This window comes from Cyprinodon tularosa, unplaced genomic scaffold, assembly GCF_016077235.1.
Source record: "Cyprinodon tularosa strain WSP-4 unplaced genomic scaffold, ASM1607723v1 ctg143, whole genome shotgun sequence".
Classification (NCBI taxonomy): domain Eukaryota; kingdom Metazoa; phylum Chordata; class Actinopteri; order Cyprinodontiformes; family Cyprinodontidae; genus Cyprinodon; species Cyprinodon tularosa.
Window position 1 is genome coordinate 1,125,455 of NW_024038254.1, and position 24,336 is coordinate 1,149,790.

Consider the following 24,336-nt stretch of genomic DNA (forward strand, 5'->3'; position numbering starts at 1 on the left):
TTCATCTCACCTTTTCCTTCAGATCTTGTATGCCAACGAAGGGGAGAGCAAACGCGAGCAGGAGGAGGCGGAGGAGTCTTCACCATCCGAACGTTCCCCTTTTGTCAGCCACAAAGGCCACGAGTTTGTTGGCACCATTTACCACCTCCCCTCCAGCTGTGATGCCTGTTCACGGCCCTTATGGAATGTCTTTAAGCCTCCAGCAGCACTTGAGTGCCGCTGCTGCCACGCCAAGTTCCATAGAGACCATCTGGAGAAGAAAGAAGAAGTTATACCGCCCTGCAAAGGTATCATTGTTTTGTTTTCGGGAGTTCTTTTGGAACCTATTAATATATGTAATGTATTTTTAATTAGAAAATAAAACAGAAATAGTTGAGAAAACCTGTTTTCACACATTTTTGTTTAGACGTTAATGTAGTAAATTAGTTTAGAGCCATAGGGGTTGTAAGAAGTTAAAGTTTGTATAAAATAGGTTAGTTTTCTCATTTTTTAATTGGCCTTGTAAAAGTTATAATCCCCATAGAATTTAACATTTAAACTTCTTCCGAAAGAGAAACTCTTTTTTTTTTTTTTTTTTTTTTTTTTTTTTTTTTTTAACAGGTGGAACCCCATAACTAATTAAATGTTCTATCAAGATATCTGTTGTTTGATGTTTAATCTTATAAAGAAAAGATTTCAGGTCAAAAAGTATTTTAAAGAAAAAGAACAACTTTAATTTCCATCTTTTGAACTTTTCATCTTTACTTTGTAAATCCTCCCTAGTGAACTACGATGTGTCCACCGCCAAAGACCTACTCCTGCTGACTGGCTCCCAGACGGAACAGCAGCGTTGGGTCAGACATCTCCTCAAGCGCATCCCGAGGAAAACCTCAACACTAAGTCCTCCCCCTGCCGCTCGAAACATCTCTGATGATTCTCTGCCGCGTTCCTCTCCACAAGTGTCCCCGCACTCCTCTCCGAGGTCCTCCCCTCGCCTGTCTCACCGCCGTGCCATTAAGGTCCAGTCCACCAGACACCAGCAGACATCAGAGAACTCAAGGTGAGGGGTACAGGCATACGGCTTTGAGAGACCAGTCAAACATTTTCACGTTTTAACCACCAATTTAAATGTCTTTCTAAAAAAATTTTTTTAACACATCGTTGTATCATTAAAAGGTGGCAGAGTATTTTTGTTGTTGTTTTTCATTCTTTTTTTTATTGTGCCATGAAAAGTTGTATGTTTTTCCCCAGAAAGCTTCTCGAGTCATTTTCACATGCAAAACACCAGAATGCAGCACTAAAAAAAGCACTTACTCCTGACCCAATAGAGTAGTCACTAATCACATATCTTGCGTCTGTAATGAAGCTCGATAGTCTCAGCCACACCCTAATTGGCTTTCATCCTGCAGCTCTGGCCCTATGCTCCGTATCATCCTCCACTGACCCTTGATCTCCTCACCTCTGACCCCACATTTCTAAAATCTCTCACGCTTGGAGACTGTAAGTAGAAGGAGCCCAGTAAGCCTTGTCCGCCTGCTTCATTGCTGTGCTGCAGTGCCAACTAACCACTGCCACATATAGAGCAGCATGTACATGCATAGTGACACGTGAGCTAGACTTCGCTCAACACCTCCTCCTGGTGACTGTGGCAGGCCTTGACAGAAACAGATTTGATGTCATTCCTTGAAACTCATCTTTTCAGGCTGCTTGAGTTTGACCTGAAAGACTGGATTTGGTCCATGGGTGATGATAATGATGGTGATAATGGTGGGGATGATGATATTTTCTTCTGAAAGGAGAGACAGAGGGTAACTCCACCTCTGCATGAAAACCGTTTGAACATTATAAATTAGGCAGTTTTTATTTATTATTTTTTTTTTTTTCAGGAGCATGTTTTTGTGTGATTCACAAATTTAACAGTTTAGTGCAAAACTAGAATTAGAATGTTTGATTTTTGAATTTCCACAAGCCTTGTATGCTGCATCCTTCTACAAGTCTCTACAAAAGGATAAAATCCTCCATTATAAAACAGTGCCTTGCAAACATGCAGAAGGAGCCTACCCCTGCATGTGTCTGCATTTTTAAGCCCTGATGCGTTTGAATGCAGAGTAGATTTCTTGTTTTAGTATGTGTGGATTTCGTGTGGGCGTTGTTTTAGATATCTTGCCACTCTGCTGCTTGCAAACCAAGTTTTTCTCACTCTGCTTTTTTTTTCTTCTCCCCCATCTCTCTTTCAGTTAACCCCAGCTCTGTTTTCATCCATCTGGATCGTCTGGACCCAGTTGACCGCATATGAAAAGTCCATAAAAAGGAAAAAGAAAAGAAAAAACACATGACAGAAATTCAGATTAACCGGCTGTTGTCATGAGAACTGGAATGTATTCTGTCATTTTTGACAGGGGGAGCTTCAACCACATCTTTATAATGAGACTGCTTTTTTTAGAATCATTATTGAACTCATTTAAAGTCGTTTGCAAAATGCTCCTTTTTTTCCGTAGAAACCCATACAGTAGAAAAACACAAAGCACAGCTCATATAATAGGATTGTTATATTTCTATGGGTATTGTAGAGGCACATTATACAGGGTGTCCTGTAAATGTATGAACAGAGTTTTAGAGTGGGAGATTTTATCCTTTCGAGCCTTTGTCGTGGATGTTTTATCACACTAAATATAGACATCCCAGCTTTACAGAACAATGTGAAATGTATTTCTTCTCACAGTTCAATATTCAGGACATTAAAACAAACATACAAAAATGCTATGATGTTTTTGTCTATTTATGTCTTACCTCAAAACCTGCCTGACTCAGATTCGAGTATCTCATGGGGACTGTAAGAGAAAAAAGATCCAGAAAACTTCAACTTCAGCAATCTTTGTGTTTATGCACAAGTTATTTGCTGTGAATTTTGTGACTAAATATGCAAGCCCTATTATGTGCATACAACAATTCTGATATTAATAAATTGGTTCCAGAGAAACCACCTCCTTTGGTAGCCACCAACAACCTTCAGCCTCATTTCTATTGGAATCTTCAAACCCTCCTCATCGACCTTAATGTCTTTCCCAAAAGGCATTGTTATCATCCATGGAGGATGTCCCACTTCCCACTTGGGCTTGAATCTGTTCTTGATCCCTTTCCTCTTAGTCCATTTTCATACAAAAATGGCTTCGCAGTGTTAAGTCAAAGGTGTTTATTTAGCATGTTTTCACAGAAAGTATAACAATGTGCTGCTTTCCATTCAAAAACTGAAAATCTATCAAAATTAAGCGCTATGTTTCCTGCAGAGGTCTGAGCGCCAAAGACAAAGTAATTATATCAATAAATTTCTCATAATTGTCTTTTCTCTTTGTGTGAGTTTTTCAAATTAAAATGGGACGAGCACGTAGGACGGCCTTACGTACATACAGTGGTGTCAAAAGTACACACTTTTGTTACTTAAGTAGAAGTATAGATACTGCAGTTAAAAAACACTCTGGTAAAAGTTGAAATATCAACTTGACCTCTTTACTCAAGTAAAAGGGAAAAAGTATGTGCTCAAAAAAACACTTAAAGTATAAAAGTATAACGTAACCTTAAAAAAAAAAAAAACAGCCAGATGCCACTATATGAATTGAAAGCTCAATTTTTTTTTTACTATTTTAAAAAAATTCTTTGAGATAGGGCCATGGATGAGGGAGATTTGTTGGTCTCCATCTCCCGATACGCTCGCGCCATGCGTCCAACCTTTTAGACATTTCAACATCTTTTTCTGAATCCGACATTGTAGCATGGCATAGACAATTCACGTTTGCAGTTTTAAGAACACCTGCTTGCTTCTGATGATTTCCTTTAGCTAACCAATGAGTTTTTTGTTTATATAACTCATGCAATTACACTAGTTTTCACTAGATGTGGACGATGCCAATGATCTGCATCGGATGGCGCACAGGACGGGAAATATATATTTATAAATATTAAAGAGTAACGAGTAACATTTGTTTTAAAAATGTAAGGAATAAAAAGTACAGATACTTGTGTGAAAACATAATGAGTAGAAGTCAGAAGTAGGAAGAAAAATAACTAATGGAGTAAAGTATAGATACCTAAAAAGTGTACTTAATTACAGTAACAAAGTATTTGTACTTCAAACTTGACACCTCTGCGTACATATATCACCAGAATGATTGACACTTAGCAGTACCACTTGTTATGATGATCCACCCAGAAAAAGTACATCCTCCACTATACCTTTAAGCCATAAAAAAGGCCTATGGACTGAAAATATGAATCTGGTTTGTCTCAAAGTGACCCCTTTGGCAAATAATTTGTTTAATAAGACTCTTAGGCACATTGTTTTAAGCAGCCTTTAACAATTCAAATTTGTCACACAGACAGTTTGTTCTGATTTCTTCAGCTGAATTTATAAAGATAATAAATATTCAGGTTTTGCTCTGTCGGTGTTTTACTGAATTACCTTTAATATTTTCTAGAGACTTACGTTCCTGGTAATGTATTTACACAGACAGTCTTATTTTAAGTCATGCAGTACACTACACTGCAAAAAATTTAAATCTAGAGTATTTTTTTTTAAATATGTGCACTTTGTCTTGAATTGAGGGGGTAGGTGAGACAGTATACAAGACAAATGACGTTTAAATAAGAGCAAATATTGTCTTATTTCAAGGGCATATTATCTAATTACCTTATTTTAGGGGTAAAAAATACTCAGTCCATTGCCAAATCATCTCATTTACCTACTCATATTAATGGTAAGACATTTAATTATTTCTAGATCGCTTTTGCAGTGTACCTCGTATACTTTAAATTACATTTCACCAAAAAAAACTAAACCCAAATTAGATAATTACATCTTATTATCAATGCATCAAATATATCACCTTTTGTTTTGTACACTGACAGCCGTATATTTCAGAGGGACTGTAGTTTACAAGTGCATGTGGACTGGTCTGAAATCAATCTTTCAGGGAACCCCAAAGCCAACTATCGCCTCTATCCACAATGTAATGGTTAATTTGTTTCCCAGATGCTATTATCTTATCCCATATTTCAGGTTTTAATCCAATATGAGTGTGACTCCATGTTTTGAATAATTTCCAGCAGATAAAACCTGCTCCTCCTGCCTCTATATTGTAAATTCTCTTCATGTACATTTTTAAAAATGTGTCTGTCTTCATCTGAGGTAAGTTCTTTATTTTATTTGGGGGTTTTTTTGTGCTTCTCTACACTTAACAAAAGAGGCTTTCTCTGAATCTAAAAAAAAAGAACAAAACTGCAGATTCTACATGGAAATGGGGACACAATTACCTACTGTGCCACAGGTGCATTGTATTAACATTACCAATGAAAATCTTTAAACTATAATCATTCCGGATGTCTCATCTAAAAGCCTTTAATGGAGAGGTAGCTGCAATTATGTTAGAAAGCTGTTGCACTCATAATCATAAAGTAATATGGTGGCCCAAAAGTGTACAAAGTTGTTTTTAAACATTCTCACCTGATATTGGGACTCTATGAAATATAAAAGGGCTAAAAATTAATAAGTGTTTTATTGTAGCAGAAAAATCGCTTAAAAATCCAGGCCCTCATTTAACAAATATTCAGTGCATGGAAGAAATTGCACACATTCTCAATAGTATTACTTAAGACACAGGTATTTGGCTTTTTGGCTGACCTACTTTATACAATCACCTAGTCCCAATATGATACCAGTTATTCTCACATTAAACTCTACAATGGTACAATGAATAGAATGGGACATTTAACCATTCCCCTTTGCACCAACTTTGCCTCCCCTCAGTTTTTATAGAGGTTTTATGTCTTGGAACTAAGATGGTCATAAAAAAGATTCTGATTGACTAGCTCTGTTTTGATTATGGCTTTTACTTTTTTTATCATTATCATACTGAAAGATCAACTTAGGACCAACATAAGGTCTTGTAGAAATATTGTTTTATTGTTAATTAAAATATAGATTGGATATATATATATATATATATATATATATATATATATATATATATATATATATATATATATATATATATATATATATATATAATAAGATAAGATAATATGTGTACGTCAATGAATGATTACACCGGATACTTTTTTTTCCACTGGGGAAACAGGCCCACAGTGTCACAGGTCCTACACCATATTTGAAAGTGGTTTATCCATATTTTTAGGCTTTTATTTGTGATATAAATCTCAGAGCTTATCTGACTAAAGCACCTAGTTTCACTTATTCTCCCTCTATGTCAACCGATGCAATGATCAAAACACAGTTGGCATCTATTGGTTGTTATGGAGGCTTGGTGATTTAAGTCACTCTTCGTTGACACTCTCTAATAGTGAGACAAGGTAATATTTTTTATCTCCCTTACTTAACCTTGCTTCTCTTTGGTTTAAAATCTAAGATAATGGAGAATGTGTATAACTAGAAAAATAGGCTCCAATTTATGTAAATAATAAAAAAAATTTGTTACATTATTTTAGGGTTTTGCTTTTTTTTAAACACGTCATGCGAATCAGATAAAGATGCATTTTAACGGGAAAAGAGAAAGAAATTGAAAGATTATGAGTAAATGTGAAGAACAAGCAATCACAGGCTTTCATAAAATAGGAAAAGAAAAAGTACATTGCAGTAGAAACAGGGTGACATTTGTTCCAGTGTTTTTGTTGTTGTTGTTTCGGCACACAACCTGCAAAAAAGATCGAGAGCTCTTTTTATTCAACACCTGTTTTCACTCTCTGTGGTTAAGGTGCCAACATTTTACCTGCAATGCTAATATTTTGTTTCTTTTTTTTTGTATCTTATACAAGAATTTATATTGAATTATAAATGTGCAGTAAATAACAGTTTTATGTATTGGCTGTTAGCAGCCCTTTCATTTTTATTGGCCGTTAAAGTAAAATTCTGTACTTTTTAGTACTGGGTCACAAAGTTTTGGACTTTCCCTGCATGTTTGGTTTAGTCTTGTTGAAACAGTGTGTCCTTGAAAAGCCACTGTGAAGAACAGCTTTTTATTTACACAAAAAGTAATGATTGCACCAAACAGTTTATTCCTTTAAATGACAGTCATATGCAAGTGACCAGTACTGAAACGGACCTACGGAGCAGTTTGGTTGATACTTAACTGAAACATAGCAGTAAGTCTCCCTACCTGCCAAATTGATTAATCTGCATTTTCTAATGTATTTAATCACAGTACTCTTGTTTTCTTTAGAAATGAAGTTCCATCATGCTGCTGCTTTTCTCTTCTTGGCATCCTTCTGCCATTGTGCTGTGTCCTGTCCTGCTTTGTGCAAATGCTACAGCGAAAGAAAGGAGGTTGTATGCAGTGAGGTTCCCCTGATAGAGTTCCCAACAGAGGGCCTTCCGGAGAACACCACCATGCTGACTGTTCAGCTCACAAACATCACCTCCCTCTCTGAACACCACCTTAAAGCAACACCACATCTGCAAGAGCTCCATCTGTACGGGAATAAACTACAGAGCCTTTCTTCTCATCTGCTCAGAGGCGTTCCTCAGCTGCACACATTGGATCTGACAGAAAACAAGCTCAGTGATCTTCCTGTAGATGTCTTCAGCGATGCACCGCTTAAAAACTTGGTGTTAAAGAACAATCAAATTAAGCGAGTCGATGAAAAATGGCTTCCTGATAATAGCAGCTTAACCTGGTTGGACTTGTCTGGAAACAGTCTAACAGAGATATCAGTTGGTTTCTTTCAGAGGCTCCCTCACCTCGAGAATCTTGACTTGTCCAACAATCAACTGGAAAAGATACCGGCAAACTCTTTGGAAAATCTGAGCAATCTCAAGAGGCTGAGCCTTCAAAACAACAAGCTTGAGTCCTTAGACGCATCTGTGTTTCAGCACACAAAAAACCTCACTTCTTTGTTTCTCACTCAAAACAAGCTGAACTGGCTCCCACAAAACCTTTTTCAGGGACTTACCAGCCTCACACATCTCAGTCTGGATTTCAACCAGCTGAGCCACATCCCTATAGGTTGGTTTGATCCGCTGAGCTCCCTCGAGGAGAGTGGACTGGACCTGACTCTTAACCCCCTGCGTTGTAACAGCCGTATTGAATACCTGTGGAGATGGCTTCAGAAGAACAAGAAGAAGGTGTTGTCGGTAGACAACATCATCTGTATGTTGCCTCAGTCTCTCACAGGGCACCCAGTCATTTCCCTGACAGAAAATGATCTTAACATAGGGTCTTAATCCTCCTGGGGCTTGTAGTGATTTAATGTATACAAGTAATACTTCAGAACTTTTTGTGATCCTGTTAAACTATAAGTTAGTAAAGCCACATGAGAAGAAAAACAGTGGCTGGAGCTAAAGTCTAGTCTGATAGGAGTTTGAAGCAGACCTGTACCCCTTCAAACAACTTAAGTCTTTAAGATACCAAAGCTAATTATTGCATGTTAATACTACTTAATGTGCCTTTATAAGATGATGTTTGATCAATTGGTCATTTAAAACAAATCTATAGTTTTTTTTGTTTCTGCTCTACTCAGGATATTTCCATATAAAACCTAAATGTAATGAGCAAAGAATTTTCAATTATACTGTGTTACTAGTAGTAAAGAAGTTTAAAAGTAACTGTAACAGGAAGAACTCTAGATGTTAGTTCTTATTGGATGCTTCGACACAGGATCATTGGAGGTTCACTGTCCATTTTCCTGTAAAAACAATTACTGGCTTTAGTGTTAATTTCTGTAATGTAAAGATTCATTAATTCATATGAAAATTTCTAAAACATTTTGATGTAGAGTTAACTTTTTAATCTGGACATAAAGTTATTCAATCTGTATGACATTTTAGTAAAACCTTACTTCTAACATCTGTGTTAATCCCTTAAGCATCAATTTTATCAATAAATACCTGATTAGATACGGTTTGGAAGTCAGTCTGTTTATTTGTGGATAACTTTTTTTTAAGTCATGTTTTCTGAACACACACACACACATATATATATATATATATATATATATATATATATATATATATATATATATATATATATATATATATATACATATATGTATATAAATATATATATGTATATATTTATTTTTATTTTTTTTTAGAACATATTTTAGAAATATTTATTATCAATATTAAGAAACTCTTTAAAATACCAATTTTAGTGAAACAAATCTATATATTGTTAAAGTAAATATAAATGTAGTTCCAGAAACAACTTTATGTATCTACATATGTGTTTAAAGGTAGATCTGTCACAAGTAAGCAAAGCAAAGTTTTAGTCAAAAGATTGTGTCTATTTTATTAAAGAAGGCAGACTAGGATTAACCTAACCATGCACATGTCAAACACATTTCTATATTTGATAGGTGCATGACAGTGGTTCTGAAATCTAACATAATCAGCCTTAATTAAGAACTTATTTTCAACATGTGGTCAGATAAAAAAAAAAAAGCTGAGAATATGATTTTAGCTTTTTTGTTTTTTTAAATTCAACCTTAAATTACACATTAAAGTATAAAAGCATGAGGTGTTATGTTGTTACTGTTACCCAAACATCCCTGGTATAATAAGAAAATATATGAATTACCATATTTACTTTGTCCATGATTCTCATTTGCTGTCAAATGTTTGCAAGAAGAAAATGTATGCATTGACATGTTCAGAGGGTTATTCTGAGATAGTGTGGAAAATATATTGATTTGCAGAGCGACATTTTAGCTGTTACAAAGTACAGCAAAATAGTATCCACTTTATTTACTCTGCTCTATTTGTTTTTTGCAACGTTTCATCCTGAATCACTGAGATACACTCAGACTAGTGCAAAAAAAACAGCCCATAGTTGGAAGCAGAAGGTTCCTGCTACTCTGTTAAGGTAGGAATACATTAAAAAGAAAACATTTATGATTAAGCATTGTTTCATACTTAAAGTTGTTGTTTTTTTCTCAGTGTTTCTCTACAGACATGAAGTTGTTGCTCCTTGTCACCTTTTTTGCACTACCTGACTTTGACTACAAACGAAGAAGTGTACACTCGTGTCCAGATCGGTGCTCCTGCTCTTTTCTGTCTGCTGAGGTGGTATGCAGCAATGGTGGCCTCACAGTTTTTCCAAGAACTGGGTTTCCTTCCGCCACCACAATATTGTCCATCCAAAACACAAACCTTCGTAACATTACTGGTGGGGATCTGAGTGCCGTGCCACTCCTAAACAACCTACAGCTGTATCACTCTAACCTGGCGAACCTTACCTCAGATCTGCTGGTATCCGTACCTCACTTGGAAACTTTGGATCTCACAGGAAACAAGCTAGTAAAACTGCCTGCAAATGTCTTCACCCACCGCTCACTTAGCAACCTGGTGTTGAAAAATAATCAGCTAGGGGAAGCAGACCCAGCGTGGTTTTCTCAAAACAGCAGCCTCCTCTATCTAGATTTGTCTGGTAACCGTCTGACCAGCATCTCTGCAGCTCTGTTCAATAAGATGCCCCTTCTGCGAACCCTAGACTTGGACAATAACAATCTGCAAGAGCTACAAGCTGAAGTGTTCAGGAGCCTGGATCACCTAGAGACTCTTAATCTCGCTGGAAACAAATTGATAACCCTGAAACCTCAAATATTTGCTCACAATCTTAAACTCAAATATCTGTACCTGCAGGAGAATCAGCTGCAGGATCTACCAGCGAACCTCCTGCATAGACTGCAACACCTTGAGCTTCTGCTGCTAAACCAGAATCAGCTTCGCCACCTCCCAAAAGGCCTACTGGATGGGATAAATCCCTCTTTGCAAATAATCTTGTCAGGGAACCCCTGGGATTGTGATGGGAAGATGGAGTACCTGTGGAAGTGGCTCACCAACCATCGCCAAAATGTTCTCTTTGACGATGAAGTGACTTGTGATCAGCCAAAGCCACTGAAAAGTCTACAAGTTTCCTCTTTAACTGAAAGTCAGCTTGGTGTAAGATTACAATAAATTGTGTAATGAGAAAATATTGAGAGGTAAATAATTGAACTTGGTTCAATTTGGTTATATCACAAAAAAAGAATACTTTTTAGTTCCTGCAGAAAGGTAATTGACATGTATTAGTTTTGATTAGTATGATGCTGCTGGGTTATTGTGCTGAAAGAGTAAAGTTTAGTTTTACTCCTGCTCGGTCTGATGTATTCATTGTTCACAATGATGCAACTGGTTCTTAAAAAGAATACATACTAACATACTGGTTGATGATTTTCACTACATAGTTTACTTTGAAAGATAATTGCACCTTTATTTTATTTAGTTTTTAATTTTACTTTATTTAGAGGTTAATTATAAATGAAAATTCAAATTATTAATATTTTTTAACCAAAATGACGTAATTATGTTATAGGATATAGCTCACTCTGGTTGCATACAGAGCTTCTGTGGAAGATAAACATGTGTTGCGGGTGTATGATTTGTTTTGGGGTAGTCCTTCCTGTAGATTTACAGAGGTATGATAGTCCACAAATGGACAGGAAGCAAATAAGGGAGTACCGGGGATTGGTCAGTTAGCACCTTCCATCAAAATTGCGAAAATAGGTAAGAAAAGTCTAAGATCCAGAGCGATAGTCCGCAAACAAATATTTTATTCCAGTAGTGATAGTCACTGATGCTGGGACCAAAGCTGTGGAGGAACTCAGATGTCGCCGTGGAGGTGAGTAAACGTCCATATTAACACTAATACTAGTGATAGCAATGATAATCTTTGTCTCTACAGTACATGGTATTTGCCTATTTTAGAGCTCATATAAATATGACAAAATTAAATGCCCGCGTGATTAAAGTAGCAAAAAGAAAAAAAAAAATTTTTTTTTTATGTTGTTGTTTTTATATTGTTAGTTTTGGGTTTTTTGGAAGGCAGACTGCTTTGGTTCTCAGCTGCGGTCCTTGGATTGGCTGCCGGATCAGTTTAGGACAAACAGGGAACGGTTGCCATTCAGGTGGTTCACTGTGGCTCAGGTGACTCAGGGGAGGAATTTCAAATATTAAATAGTTCTTAGGATCCTCTCTGCTCACTTTTAGGAACAGAGCCAGTAGCTTTAATGGGAATGGCATAAAGTGGCTTTGGAATTCTGCTGATGTTCTCTACAAGCTTCTGCTTCAAAGGAATGATGAGGAAATGGTAGGTAAGCAGGCTCTGCAGGCAAGGATGCAGCACAATATGGTTCAGTTGCATGTACCTATAGCTTCCTCTTGCTTTTAATCACTTATGGTGGGATGTCAAAACTGAATGGAATGCTGGGAGCTGTTTCTACAGTTTATAATATGGGTGTTATTGCAAAGGGATCTAAATATATACTGTTTTTAATTTTTATTTATGTCCTAAAAGGTGTCATTTTCATCCCACTACTAAAAAGGTTTTGGTCCATTCTGCGGTTGTATGCACAGTGATCACTACAATGTACAGTTGTTTAAAAGTGCTTTCTTCAATTTGGACCACCTATGTATGTAGTCCAATCTAGTGGATGTTATTGCATCATCCCTACAGAAAAATCCCATTTGCTGATCATTGAAATTTCAGTGAAACCAAGATAGCAGACACAAAGACCAAACAACTTGGCTATTTCAGTTTCTGCAGGGAAGAGGGACCACCATTTTAACAGAATTCCATGTTACAACTAGAAATCTAAATTACAACTACATTACAACAACTAAATTGCAACTAATTTGTTGTTATATCGATTTTGTTTTACAGTATAAAATGCATAAAGTGCACTTGAGTGGACAGATAAATATTTCTTTATAAAATAAAGATTAGAATAAAATCAAACACTGCTTTACATCCCTAAGGATGTATAAAAACACAAAAAAATCCTGAATGAGTTTATCATAATTCATGCATGAGAGGGTTAATACAAAAGCTTTTTTAGTTATCTGTGGTAATTAATGGATCATTTTCATGCTAATCTTATTTGATCTGTAAAATGGCTAAAGAGTTGCATTTTTTATATTCAAAAACTAAATATAGTAAAAAAAATTTAAAAAAGCAGTAGTAATGAGCTGTAATAAAGCCTTGCATATATTAGTGAAGAATTGCTTGAACATTAAGCTCTCTTAAGATTCCCTGTAGATAGTCCTGGAGTGCAGCGTTACAACAACAGATCTGTCTAACTCAGCTGTATCACAGATTGCTGCATTTTTCCATGATGCCCTTTTGTTTTTAATGATGCTCAGTATGTGGGTGTGTGTGTGGGCAATGAAAATGGCTGAGTCTTGAAACTGACCTCTCCTGGATGTGCTTAAATGTCTCCCTCTTTCTATTTTCTTTTGCTCTTTTCTCCCTCAACTTGTATATTTGTACATTGTATGTGTGGACAGACTGATCCTGGAGACTTGCTCACAATGAGGTGTGCAGGACTCCCTTAAAAACTCTCATAAAAGATTAATTATTGCAGTCTCTTCATACTGGTACATAAAAAGGAAACAGCTCCCCAAAATGCAAAAAGAAAACCTGATATGTTTGATGTGTCTTTCTTTATGTTTGTGTTAATTGTATTCCGAGAGTTAAAGGTAGAGGAAGTGGGCTGGATGGTTGAAATCCTAATTGCCTTTTATTAGAACTCCCTCTGGATTTGAACATCTGTTTTGAGTAAAGTGAGTGTTTTCCTCTTTCCTTAGAACCCCTGTAACTTCCCCTTAAGTAGGACATTTAATCTGTTTGTGCTTCTCCAAACCCCAGGAATGGACATCTGAGTGGACAACTCTGTCTTTATTGGATAAATTACAGTCACCAGTATACAGGTATGGTGTTTTCTGGATGGCAGTCTGTGCTTTGGTATTTGTTAATAATTACTGAATAACAGAGAAATCTAAGAGGTATTAGGTAAATCTTTCAGGGATTTATTTTATTTAATTTTTTTGCAATGAAGCATTCTAGAGTTGGACCTAAGAGCCCATTTTTTCTGCCCTGGTGGGATTTGTGCTACAACCCAGCTGTTGCACCACTGAGGGGGCAAAAGGGGAAAAATGGCAAGACCAACTATTTTACTGGCCTCCATGGCCAGACAGTCCCATATATCCATAAAAGTTTCTGTCAATTTAGATAATAATTGAAATTAGTCAGCAATTTGCAATAATTATTTATCTAGATCAAAAAGCTTTGTGTTTTTATATTAAATGCCTCTTTCTGAATGTCTGTCATCCACTTCTGGCTCACCCTCAGGTGGTATTTAGATCATATAGGAGAGTCACATTCTAATTTTAACATTTTAAATCATGAGCATGAAATTCTTAATATTTTAAAACAAATAAGTTTAAAGAAAATGCACTCGTCAGATTTTTGGTATTTGATAGCATGAATCTAGTAGGTATTTGTCAAATATCTAACAAGAAAACTTTTTTTCCTTAAGAATTAGATTCGTTTACCTTTGCTTTGCCTGTCACAAGATTATCAGTGCATATTACAAAATATAACATGAGGTTGATGTTGTTGCCTCAATGTTAGACCTCTGACCTACCAAAGGAGAATCTCTTTTGATATATCTGATTCTGAAACAATACACTGTGAGGATACATACATATCTTTTTTTATTTTATTTTATTTTTTTTTAAACATGGTAACAAGGATACTAAAGCCACTGCCTCATCTGTTATCCTTTGCAGACCCTCAGTCTGCACCAATGAAATTAAATTCAATATTGCTTACTGAATGCGTGAAGTTACAGAAATGTAGGTTTTGAGATATTTTTAATTAATTTTATATCATAACTGCTCAACCTCTAGAGGGCACTCTTACCCTGGGTATGTAGCAAAATGGGACTTTTTAGATTGACAAATCAGATATAAACTCATAGTTTAATGTAAATGGAAATAAGAAAAAACAAAATGTTCTTAAAGGAAGGTCACATCAATCCATCAACTATTTTAAGCACCACCTGGTGTGGTTTCAAAGATGAAGTGAAAAGGACACTAAAATGTGCTCTTATGGATAGACACAGGTAATACACTAATTGGTCTAAACAGAGGCTGTGTAATACGTCAGCTGATAACTATTAACAAAGAAAACTCATTTACAAAAGCACACCTACAAGACAAAAAATGATTTTGTATCTTCTGCACTGCACCCTTTTCCCTTCATCATTGACATTTCTTCGGTCAAACTAACCTTTTAAAGTTCAGCTAAGGCTGCAGTTAGAAAGACGTTAGATTCATTAAAAGCTATCCTTAAGGTAGGCGAGAAAAGTCACACCGCTTCTGCTTTTAGAAGCTTGAGGCTATTATTATGAAACACTTAATCCCCATAAAACGTTCCAACAAAGCCTTTTAAAGCTTTTCACCCACAACTGTGAAGACACAGGGTATCAGACTTGCAAGTATTGCTGCTTGCACATAATCAATATATATGAAGGTGAGTGGATGGAAGGGATGATAACAAGCTTTCAAATGCATCTTCCTTTATCATAATCTTTCAGAAATGTTACAAATCTTATTTCCCCGTCTCATAAATCTTTGCTCTACATAATGACACACATGAGGAAAGATGTGCTATTGCCTTTGTACATTATCTCATTATGGGAAAGGGGAGCAGAGGTTCCCTTGCCGTGTAACCAGTTCTTGTAAATGGCATCTCAAAGTCTCCAAGGATATAAGCTGTTATGGAGCTTTTTGGTGATGGGTGTTACATTTAATAAATTGAAGCAATTTTCATGGAAGTTTTTTTTTTAACCTGAGAGGCAAAATTCAAAGACACATCTGTTTATTAACCAGAACATATATTTACACTAATTATAAGAAATAATTGACCAAGGTTATTTAATTACCGTACACTTTTTCTCAAGTGCTTTATTTCATTTGCTGAGACCTGGTTTAAGTCTATCAATTTCTTTAAACTTATATTTCAACAGTCTTATCTGTTTACAAATCCCTTTGGAACCTTTCTCATCACATAGACATTCCTGGGCTAATAGCAATTAGTTGGACCTGTATAAAAGTTGACACCTTCCACTTGTTCTAAGCAAGAAGGTTGAAGGAGAAAAGTGCAAGTGCCATAAGAGGCTATCTTGCGAGAGAAGATATCTAGTGCAATGTCGATGCAAATCTTTGGCCTGATCTTCAGGAACGCATGCAGTAGATAGGTGCATTTGCTATTATGAATTTATTTTTGGCCAGGACTCGCTTGAAAAAGAGATTATTAATCTCAATATGACTTTCCTGGTTAAATAAAAATGTGTTATTTATGTTGTATTTACAACACATATATTTTCATTCTTGTTCCCAGTGCTCCACTGATGGTACTGAAGATGTCAGTTTAAAAAATAAAGCTCATTGTGCGTGGTTCAGTATGCTGTACTATAATGCTTATTTCACAAAGCTGGCATATTACAATATAAAGTATACTCTACTGCAAGCTCATAGCAAATTACCCTGACCAAAGAATTGTGTAAAAAAAAAATAAAAGAACAATATAGTAAAAAAAGTAAAGGAATTCGATAAAAACTATATATGTATGTTAAAATATATTGCCTACATATTTACTGTTTCAATATGAAAAATGTCATGTTTGAGGCAGTGAAAACATCTACAGACTCTGGTTATTAATTTTTTTATACAATGAACCGTAAATGTTCACAGCAGTGAGAACGGCAGTCACTGGGAGCAGAACTTAGAAGCTTGAGCTGCAGTGAGATATGAATGAATGCAAACATTCTGTCACCTGATCAGAGTTTGGTTATTTTGATTAAAATAGTTGTTTTTTAAGAAAATAATTTAAGAGTTCTAATAACAGAACATTTTGCCAAGGAAAGCCTTTGTTTTGAGAACCTGAAATCCTGCTTGGAGGTTATGTGCAACCTGTTTTGCAAATGACATTTCTGAATGGTGAAATGTTCGTAGCTATTGTGAAAAACTGAAAAGATCATGGGCTGCTCAGTGGCGCAGTGGGTAGCACTGCTGCCTTGCAGCAAGAAGGTTCTGGGTTGATTCCCGGCCTGGCGTCTTTCTGCATGGAGTTTGCATGTTCTCCCTGAGCATGCATGGGTTCTCTCTGGGTACTCTGGCTTCCTCCAACAGTTAGGTTAATTGGCTTCTCTACAGTCCCTTTAGGTGTGAGTGGTTGTTTGTCTCTGTGTTGCCCTGCGATGGACTGGCGACCTGTCCATGGTGTATCCTGCCTCTCGCCCATTGACTGCTGGAGATAGGCACCAGCACCCCTCGCGACCCCACTAGGGATAAGCGTGCTAGAAAATGGATGGATGGATGAAAAGATCATGGGAAAATGTAGATATATATGTAATCAAGCACAATAGTACAGAGGGACATTGTAGAAGAAAAGGGTCAGAAAATAATTAACTTTTTTTTTTTGCATTATCCTGAGAAATGTACTCATAGAACAAATAGTGTTTATTTTCAATATTCATGCCATATAGTGCAAAAAAACTTGAATTGGATCAGTGTAAACTAGGCCTGCTAAAAGTCGGTTCTCAAGGGCCACTGTCCTGCAAGTTTCAGAGGTTTCCCTGGTTCAGCACAGGTTATTCTGATGACTGCAGATAAAAAGCCTGTTAATCAGCTATCAAAGGAAATCAGCTGAGCTAAAGCAGGGAAAACTCTAAAACCTGCACGACAGCAGCCCTCGAGGGCCGACTTTGGGCAGGTCACATTTAATTCAGTCAAACTAGGTGTCCCTTATTTTGTCAGACATTCTATCAAATATACTTTATGAGGGATATTTGTGATGCTTTCAAGCTTGGATAAAAGTTCAAGTACAACCACCTACAGAACTCATTTTTTAAGCCAGTTAGGTTGTTTACAAAGCCTCAAAACATAATTCATGTTGTATAAAGTAGCTTCATCTCACAATAAATTTTTTTGTAAAAACTCAAACTTTAACATGAATACAATGCTGTGTTAAGAAATCATTTTATCAATTATTGGCATACCTACCAATATTCAAACTGTTAGCAAGTTAATAATTAAAACTATACTTATTCAAGTTCCCAAGGATGTATATGAATCTTTATGAATCAGTTGTTACTGTTAGCTTCAGGCATTAATACATGACATGACACAAAGCCCTATTCTTCCTTGATACCCTTCAGAATGACAATGTTAAATCATATGTATTGCAGAATGCCTACCAAATATATCTATATAAAGAATAATATGTTGTTGTTTTTTTTCACAAGGTTTCCACCATTCACATTATATGGATTGTAAGAAGATAACCAAATTTTTCTACAGACACAAATTCTCTAAGATATCAACTGGAACAGTGTGCTTTAATCAGACACATTTAGTTAAATGGTCTTTTTTAAATTTAGAAATTCACATATATTACATCACATGTTTTTGCAATAAACACCAACATTGTACCTATGAAATAAATCTCTATTGCTGCTCATCTTCTTTGTAACAGCTCAAACACTAGAGAGGCTCATTCTCTGCATACTTTTACAGCTTTTATTTTTTGGCATTTTACCTTAGTGCAACTTAGTTTGACTTTCTTTGTTTTGAGTTGGTTTTATATTTTTAATTTACAGCAACACTGACATGATTTCTATAATTCCTATACCAATGTTTATAGCTGAAATTTGAAGATTTTTCTTCTACAATCGTATAATATTGCTGTCTTTCTACACAAATAGAGTTTTACATGTGGCAAGCATTATAAGCATGTTGAGAAATCTATTTACATCTCTGTAATAAACTTATGAATCCCTATCTGTTATAACCCCCGTAAATGACAAAGGTTCACATGGTCTCATTTATAATGGTACATTTTCCAAAGCATGTTTTTAGAGAAAAAAAAAAATCTAGCAGTAGTTTTACTGCTTATACCTTGTACTTCTATTCAAGAAGTATTACTGCTCTTACTTGAGTAACTCATCCTTATTAACAATGACAACCTTATATTTTGTCTAAATTATGAATAACCCCATTTTCACAGAGTAAACTATATATAAATTCTGCATTTAAGTAGCCATCTTATTAATTTTTTTTGTTTACTCTTTTTCTAAATTATTTTTTAAGTAACCAATTTTTACCTGTAGTTGAGTAAAATAATTTTAAACTGCCCTACTCTTACTTGGGTTCTATTTTGCCTCTTTAACTGCTTCTGTATTCACCCTTTTAAAGCATAAACCTCTGTTTAATGGGTTCAGCTCCTCATTATAGATGCCTGACTCTTATCTGCTTCTCCAGTTTCTCCTGTTCTGCCTGAGGTGCTGCCTTTGTAAAGAAGATCTAATGCAGTATATCCTACTGAGTAAAGTAAGTACAGCTAAAATATACCACTATTTCTGTATCCCTGTTTTTTTTTCTCCTTTAGTGTATGGCAGATTTACTTTCCCGTTATCATCCATATGTAATTATACACAGTGATCCATGCAGTAGGCAAATTAGATCATTATTAGAGATCATTATCTCAAGACACAAACATTACAGCAAAAGTTTTAATGTCTGTTAACATTTCATCTAAATTCAGGGAGGGGTTCTGTACCAGAATTATACCTGTTCTCATGGTTGTAGTGAAGTCACAATGAGGTGCTGGTAGGTCCCGAAACTCGTTCCGAGCATGTTCAAAAAAGGTAATGGCTCATATAAGATCATGAGTTATTATCAAGCTGTAAGAAGAAGTCATCATCCATCCATCCATCCATCCATCCATCCATCCATCCATCCATCCATCCATCCATCCATCCATCCATCCATCCATCCATCCATCCATCCACAAATTTTCTCAGAGGTTCTATACTTCTCCTTGTCTGTTCTGCAGATCCTCCTCTGGAATTAGGTAGTAAAAAAACCTTCATGTGGACGCCTCCTTCTAAATCCTTTTAGCAGCATTTCAGGTTTGCCCCTTATATGTGAACTTCCCATTCTGTATCTAAGGCGGAGTCCAGGTAACAGAGAAAGCTGATTTCAGCCACTTATATGTGGGACTCTGTTCATCCGATTACAATCCCAGTTTTAGGACCACAGGTGAAATTTGGAAAATGGGCTGACTGGCAAATTAAAAGCTCTTATTTTAGGTGTAGCTATTTCTTTACAGACCAAAGCTGTGGTCGATAAATCAGATGAGACTAGAACTCCTTCACTTGAGGAAAGGACTGATTCCCAGACCCTGAAGGATATAATTGATAATCCCATGTGTGCAGGATTATCATTTAAATCAGATTTACTGCGTGATTGGAGGCATATGAAGATAAAACAAATTCCTCCAATTTAGTCTCAATACACAAACATTACATTTCTGATAGAGAATAAAACCTTCTGTTAAGATGTGTTGGTTTATTTCAAAATTGTTTTTTAATAGCAAGTGACCTAATTTTAAATCTTATATTTTTGCACTCATCTCTATACATGACTTAAATGTGTGGAGTTGAAATATGAATCTGTCTTCTGAGGTGAGAGTGCTTCATTTGTTATAAGAGGAATATTTGCATCTCAATTTACCACATTTTACCACAGCAGCTCAAACAGCAGCTGGAGGCTGCAAATTTTCATTCTGCAAATCATTTCACTTTTAAATGTAAACACTGCATGATCCAACTCCTTTGGTAGAGAATCATTTTAAAGGTTAATATGATTTTTACATACACTATATTGCCAAAAGTATTTGCTCACCTGCCTTGACTCACATATGAGCTTAAGTGACATCCCGTTCCTAATCCATAGGGTTCAATATGACGTCGGTCCACCCTTTGCAGCTAGAACAGCTTCAACTCTTCTGGGAAGGCTGTCCACAAGGTTTAGGAGTGTGTTTATGGGAATTTTTGACCATTCTTCCAGAAGCGCATTTGTGAGGTCGCACACTGATGTTGGACGAGAAGGCCTGGCTCTCAGTCTCCGCTCTAATTCATCCCAAAGGTGTTCTATCGGGTTGAGGTCAGGACTCTGTGCAGGCCAGTCAAGTTCATCCACACCAGACTCTGTCATCCATGTCTTTATGGACCTTGCTTTGTGCACTGGTGCACAGTCATGTTGGAAGAGGAAGGGGCCAGCTCCAAACTGTTCCCACAAAGTTGGGAGCATGGAATTGTCCAAAATGTCTTGGTATGCTGAAGCATTCAGAGTTCCTTTCACTGGAACTAAGGGGCCAAGCCCAGCTCCTGAAAAACAACCCCACACCATAATCCCCCCTCCACCAAACTTTACACTTGGCACAATGCAGTCAGACAAGTACCGTTCTCCTGGCAACCGCCAAACCCAGACCCGTCCATCAGATTGCCAGATGGAGAAGCGCGATTCGTCACTCCAGAGAACGCGTCTCCACTGCTCTAGAGTCCAGTGGCGGCGTGCTTTACACCACCGCATCCGACGCTTTGCATTGCACTTGGTGATGTATGGCTTGGATGCAGCTGCTCGACCATGGAAACCCATTCCATGAAGCTCTCTGCGCACTGTTCTTGAGCTAATCTGAAGGCCACATGAAGTTTGGAGGTCTGTAGTGATTGACTCTGCAGAAAGTTGGCGACCTCTTCGCACTATGCGCGTCAGCATCCGCTGACCCCGCTCCGTCAGTTTACGTGGCCTACCACTTCGTGGCTGAGTTGCTGTCGTTCCCAAACACTTCCATTTTCTTATAATACAGCTGACAGTTGACTGTGGAATATTTAGGAGCGAGGAAATTTCACGACTGGATTTGTTGCACAGGTGGCATCCTATCACAGTTCCACGCTGGAATTCACTGAGCTCCTGAGAGCGACCCATTCTTTCACAAATGTTTGTAAAAACAGTCTGCATGCCTAGGTGCTTGAATTTATACACCTGTGGCCATGGAAGTGATTGGAACACCTGATTCCAATAATTTGGATGGGTGAGCAAATACTTTTGGCAATATAGTGTAATACAAGCCTAGGCTAATAGTAATTACCAAGCTAAATATCATCCACTTCATAAACTATCACTGAAAAAATGGTTGGTGGGTCATAAGGTCAGATCCATCATCTTTTGTGTCACAAGACTAGGCTTGTCCCGATCCGATCCACGTATCGGATCGGGACGCCGATATTGGCAAAAAAATGCGTATCGGCAAAGCATGTAAAATGCCGATCCAGACTGCCGATCCAGTTTTTTTTTTAAATCGGGTCCGTATTTTCCAGTTTCGCCGATTGAAACGATCCATTCCACTATTTTGCGCCAGTGTTTCCCTGTTTTGCATTTTTATTAAAACTTACAGTAATAATTGCACCTTTAACTGTTTACGGTTTTACTGTTCACTGTACAATTTCAGATTGCTATTCATAATTTTGTCCAGTTTGTGTTTATCTCTTAATAAACAGGTAAGTTTGTTGTTACCAAGCATTGTGTTTTATTCAATCTCACCTAATTCAGCTAGCTAGATGTTATCAAGAGTACTAAAACCCTTTTCAACATGAGTCTTACAACTAAGGCTAAATACTTTAACTTAAACTTAAATACATGCTCGGATAGGCTGGTATCGGCCAGTATCGGTATCGGATCGGAAGTCCAAAAACAATATCGGTATCGGATCGGAAGTGCAAAAACCTGGATCGGGACATCTCTACACAAGACCACTAGCAATAATATCTATATTAGCTGAGGTTACTCAGGGCATGTACTGTATGTCATGGGGGATTAATTGAAAAATGTTCTAGCTGTTTTGAAACTATGGTGTTTGGGTCAAGGGTATGCAATGAGACCTGAAAAAAGAAAAAAAAGACAGACGCTTTAGCTCCTCAATATGCAAACTCCACTAGGCTTGAAAGAGCTGTCTTTTTATGTTCCTGTTTATAACTCCCTAATTAAATCCATTTGCTGTAAAAACCCAGCAAAGGGTGGATTGATTTTTAAATAAACTCGGGGCGGCTTTAAGCAGCTTTGGCTTTTAACAAGTTATTTGAAATGTCCCGTCCTTGCGAGGCCTGATCAAAGGAGCTTGGTACAGCAGCGAGGCATAGAACACAAAACATGTGACTGACAGGCCAAACCCTGCAAAGCACTGAAAAGTGAAAAAACAACATGAATAAATATTTAAAGACTCTGAATTTTAAATCAAACACTACATATGCACACTTGCTGGATTAGGGTTCTTTTGTTTTCAGAGGACTCTGCAATGTCAGCCAGGTGAGAGGAATGCAAAAATCCGATTATATATTAATGTTGAACCATGAGTGAGCTGAATTTGAACGTTTACTTATTTCTTTAATTTTTACTTTTGATGGGACTTTGTTTACAAGGAGAAATGACAAGGGAATTTCCTAAGGTGTTAGGCATTAAGCATAACCAGATATAATCCCAAAGAACCCGTTAAAGTTTTGATCTGTTCACTGTTAATGAAGACTGTTTCCAGACAACACAGTTTATTTCATGGTCTGACCTTTTTTTTCTTTTTTCCTCCAGGAACAGCCTTACCTTTAGGAATCCCAGCGGATTACAAGAGATTCACTTCTTCAATACACTCTGACTCCAGACTTTTCACATACAGGGCCTTACAAATCTAAACATATCTCTTTTTTTCTCATGAGATTAGATTAGAAAATTTGCATTGTCTATAAGTCTGCTTCTACCTTAAAATATTGCCCAACTTTATACACTAAAAACTGACTTTTTGGTTCTGCAAATAATGCCTTGGTTTTTATTTAAAATATATTGCAAATTACCATTTTGTGCCTTTACATCCAAAATTATACCTGTTATCCTTGGTGTTACTTAGAGTTAATCTGTAAAACTGTTTCAATCAACAGACAAGTACTTTTAATTAATCTAAAACAGAGTGTTAACAAAGGTATTTCAATGAATTCCAAACTTAACAGATGTAACTAAAATGTACTTGAATATCGAGGGTGTTTATTTTCCTTTGCTGGACAATGTTTAGGTGAGAGATGAAAAATATTGTGTACCTGTTGGCTGCACGGTGCTGCAGTTTGTAGCACCGTTGCCTCGCAATAAGAAGATTCAATCCCCACCCCAGAGTCTTTCATGTTTTCCCTGTACATATATGGGTTCTCTCTGGGTACTCCAGCTTCCTCCCACAGTCAAAAAACATCACTCTTAAGAAATCTGGCATCTCTAGATATTCGCTGTTTGGTTGTTTGTCCCGACTCTTACCCCAAAACTGCTGGCACTGTGACCTTGACGGAATAAGTGGGAGAAAATTGAATTTCTTGTTTGTGTCAATCAGTGACTGACTGTTCTCACTTTCAGTTAGAAATTATTGTTTTAATATAGCTCAAGCTTGATTTGCACAGTTACATATACATATTCTCTGTATGGTTTAAAACTGTTTTGGGTTTGTTGATTTTTTTGCTCCTTTAAATTGAAATAAAGTTTGTAATTATTTATTTTATTAAGTTTTATTCAATGAGTTGTATATATTGAAAATGAAAAATAAATGAAAATAGCAAATAGTTGAAATTTAGATTAGTTAGATAAAATTAACTTGG

The 24,336-nt window shown here is 36.6% G+C and overlaps 2 protein-coding genes and 1 long non-coding RNA gene across 6 annotated transcripts in view; all 3 read left to right on the forward strand.

Moving 5' to 3' along the window:
* LOC119779147 (rho-associated protein kinase 2-like) overlaps window positions 1-2,742 on the forward strand; it is a 44,459-nt gene extending 41,717 nt beyond the window's left edge. For 2 of the 4 annotated variants that reach the window (XM_038278687.1, XM_038278689.1), the window contains 4 exons: window positions 23-287; window positions 763-1,039; window positions 1,682-1,787; window positions 2,217-2,742. In XM_038278687.1, coding sequence (XP_038134615.1) covers window positions 23-287; window positions 763-1,039; window positions 1,682-1,772 — 633 coding nt within the window. In that variant the 3' untranslated portion in view covers window positions 1,773-1,787; window positions 2,217-2,742. Of the gene's footprint in view, window positions 1-22; window positions 288-762; window positions 1,040-1,388; window positions 1,480-1,681; window positions 1,788-2,216 lie in introns of all 4 variants that reach the window. The other 2 variants (XR_005280188.1, XM_038278688.1) reach the window with 2 other exon arrangements.
* Window positions 2,743-7,008: 4,266 nt separating this feature from the next.
* Window positions 7,009-11,009, forward strand: LOC119779171 (chondroadherin-like protein). The gene is made up of 3 exons (XM_038278731.1): window positions 7,009-7,131; window positions 7,209-8,206; window positions 9,923-11,009. Exons 2-3 carry the CDS (start codon window positions 7,211-7,213, stop codon window positions 10,940-10,942), a joined length of 2,016 nt encoding a protein of 671 aa, XP_038134659.1. The 5' UTR covers window positions 7,009-7,131; window positions 7,209-7,210; the 3' UTR covers window positions 10,943-11,009.
* Window positions 11,010-13,606: 2,597 nt separating this feature from the next.
* LOC119779118 lies at window positions 13,607-24,133 on the forward strand. The gene is made up of 3 exons (XR_005280184.1): window positions 13,607-13,732; window positions 19,130-19,198; window positions 23,294-24,133. It is a non-coding gene; the product is annotated as an uncharacterized LOC119779118 (long non-coding RNA).
* Window positions 24,134-24,336: the final 203 nt, after the last annotated feature.

Coding starts and splice junctions, on each gene's coding strand:
- LOC119779171 (XM_038278731.1), top strand. CDS start 7,211: ATGAAGTTCCATCATGCTGCTGCTTTTCTCTTCTTGGCATCCTTCTGC. Junction 8,207..9,922: donor ATGATCTTAACATAGGGTCT/TAATCCTCCTGG, acceptor TTTTTTTCTCAG/TGTTTCTCTACAGACATGAA.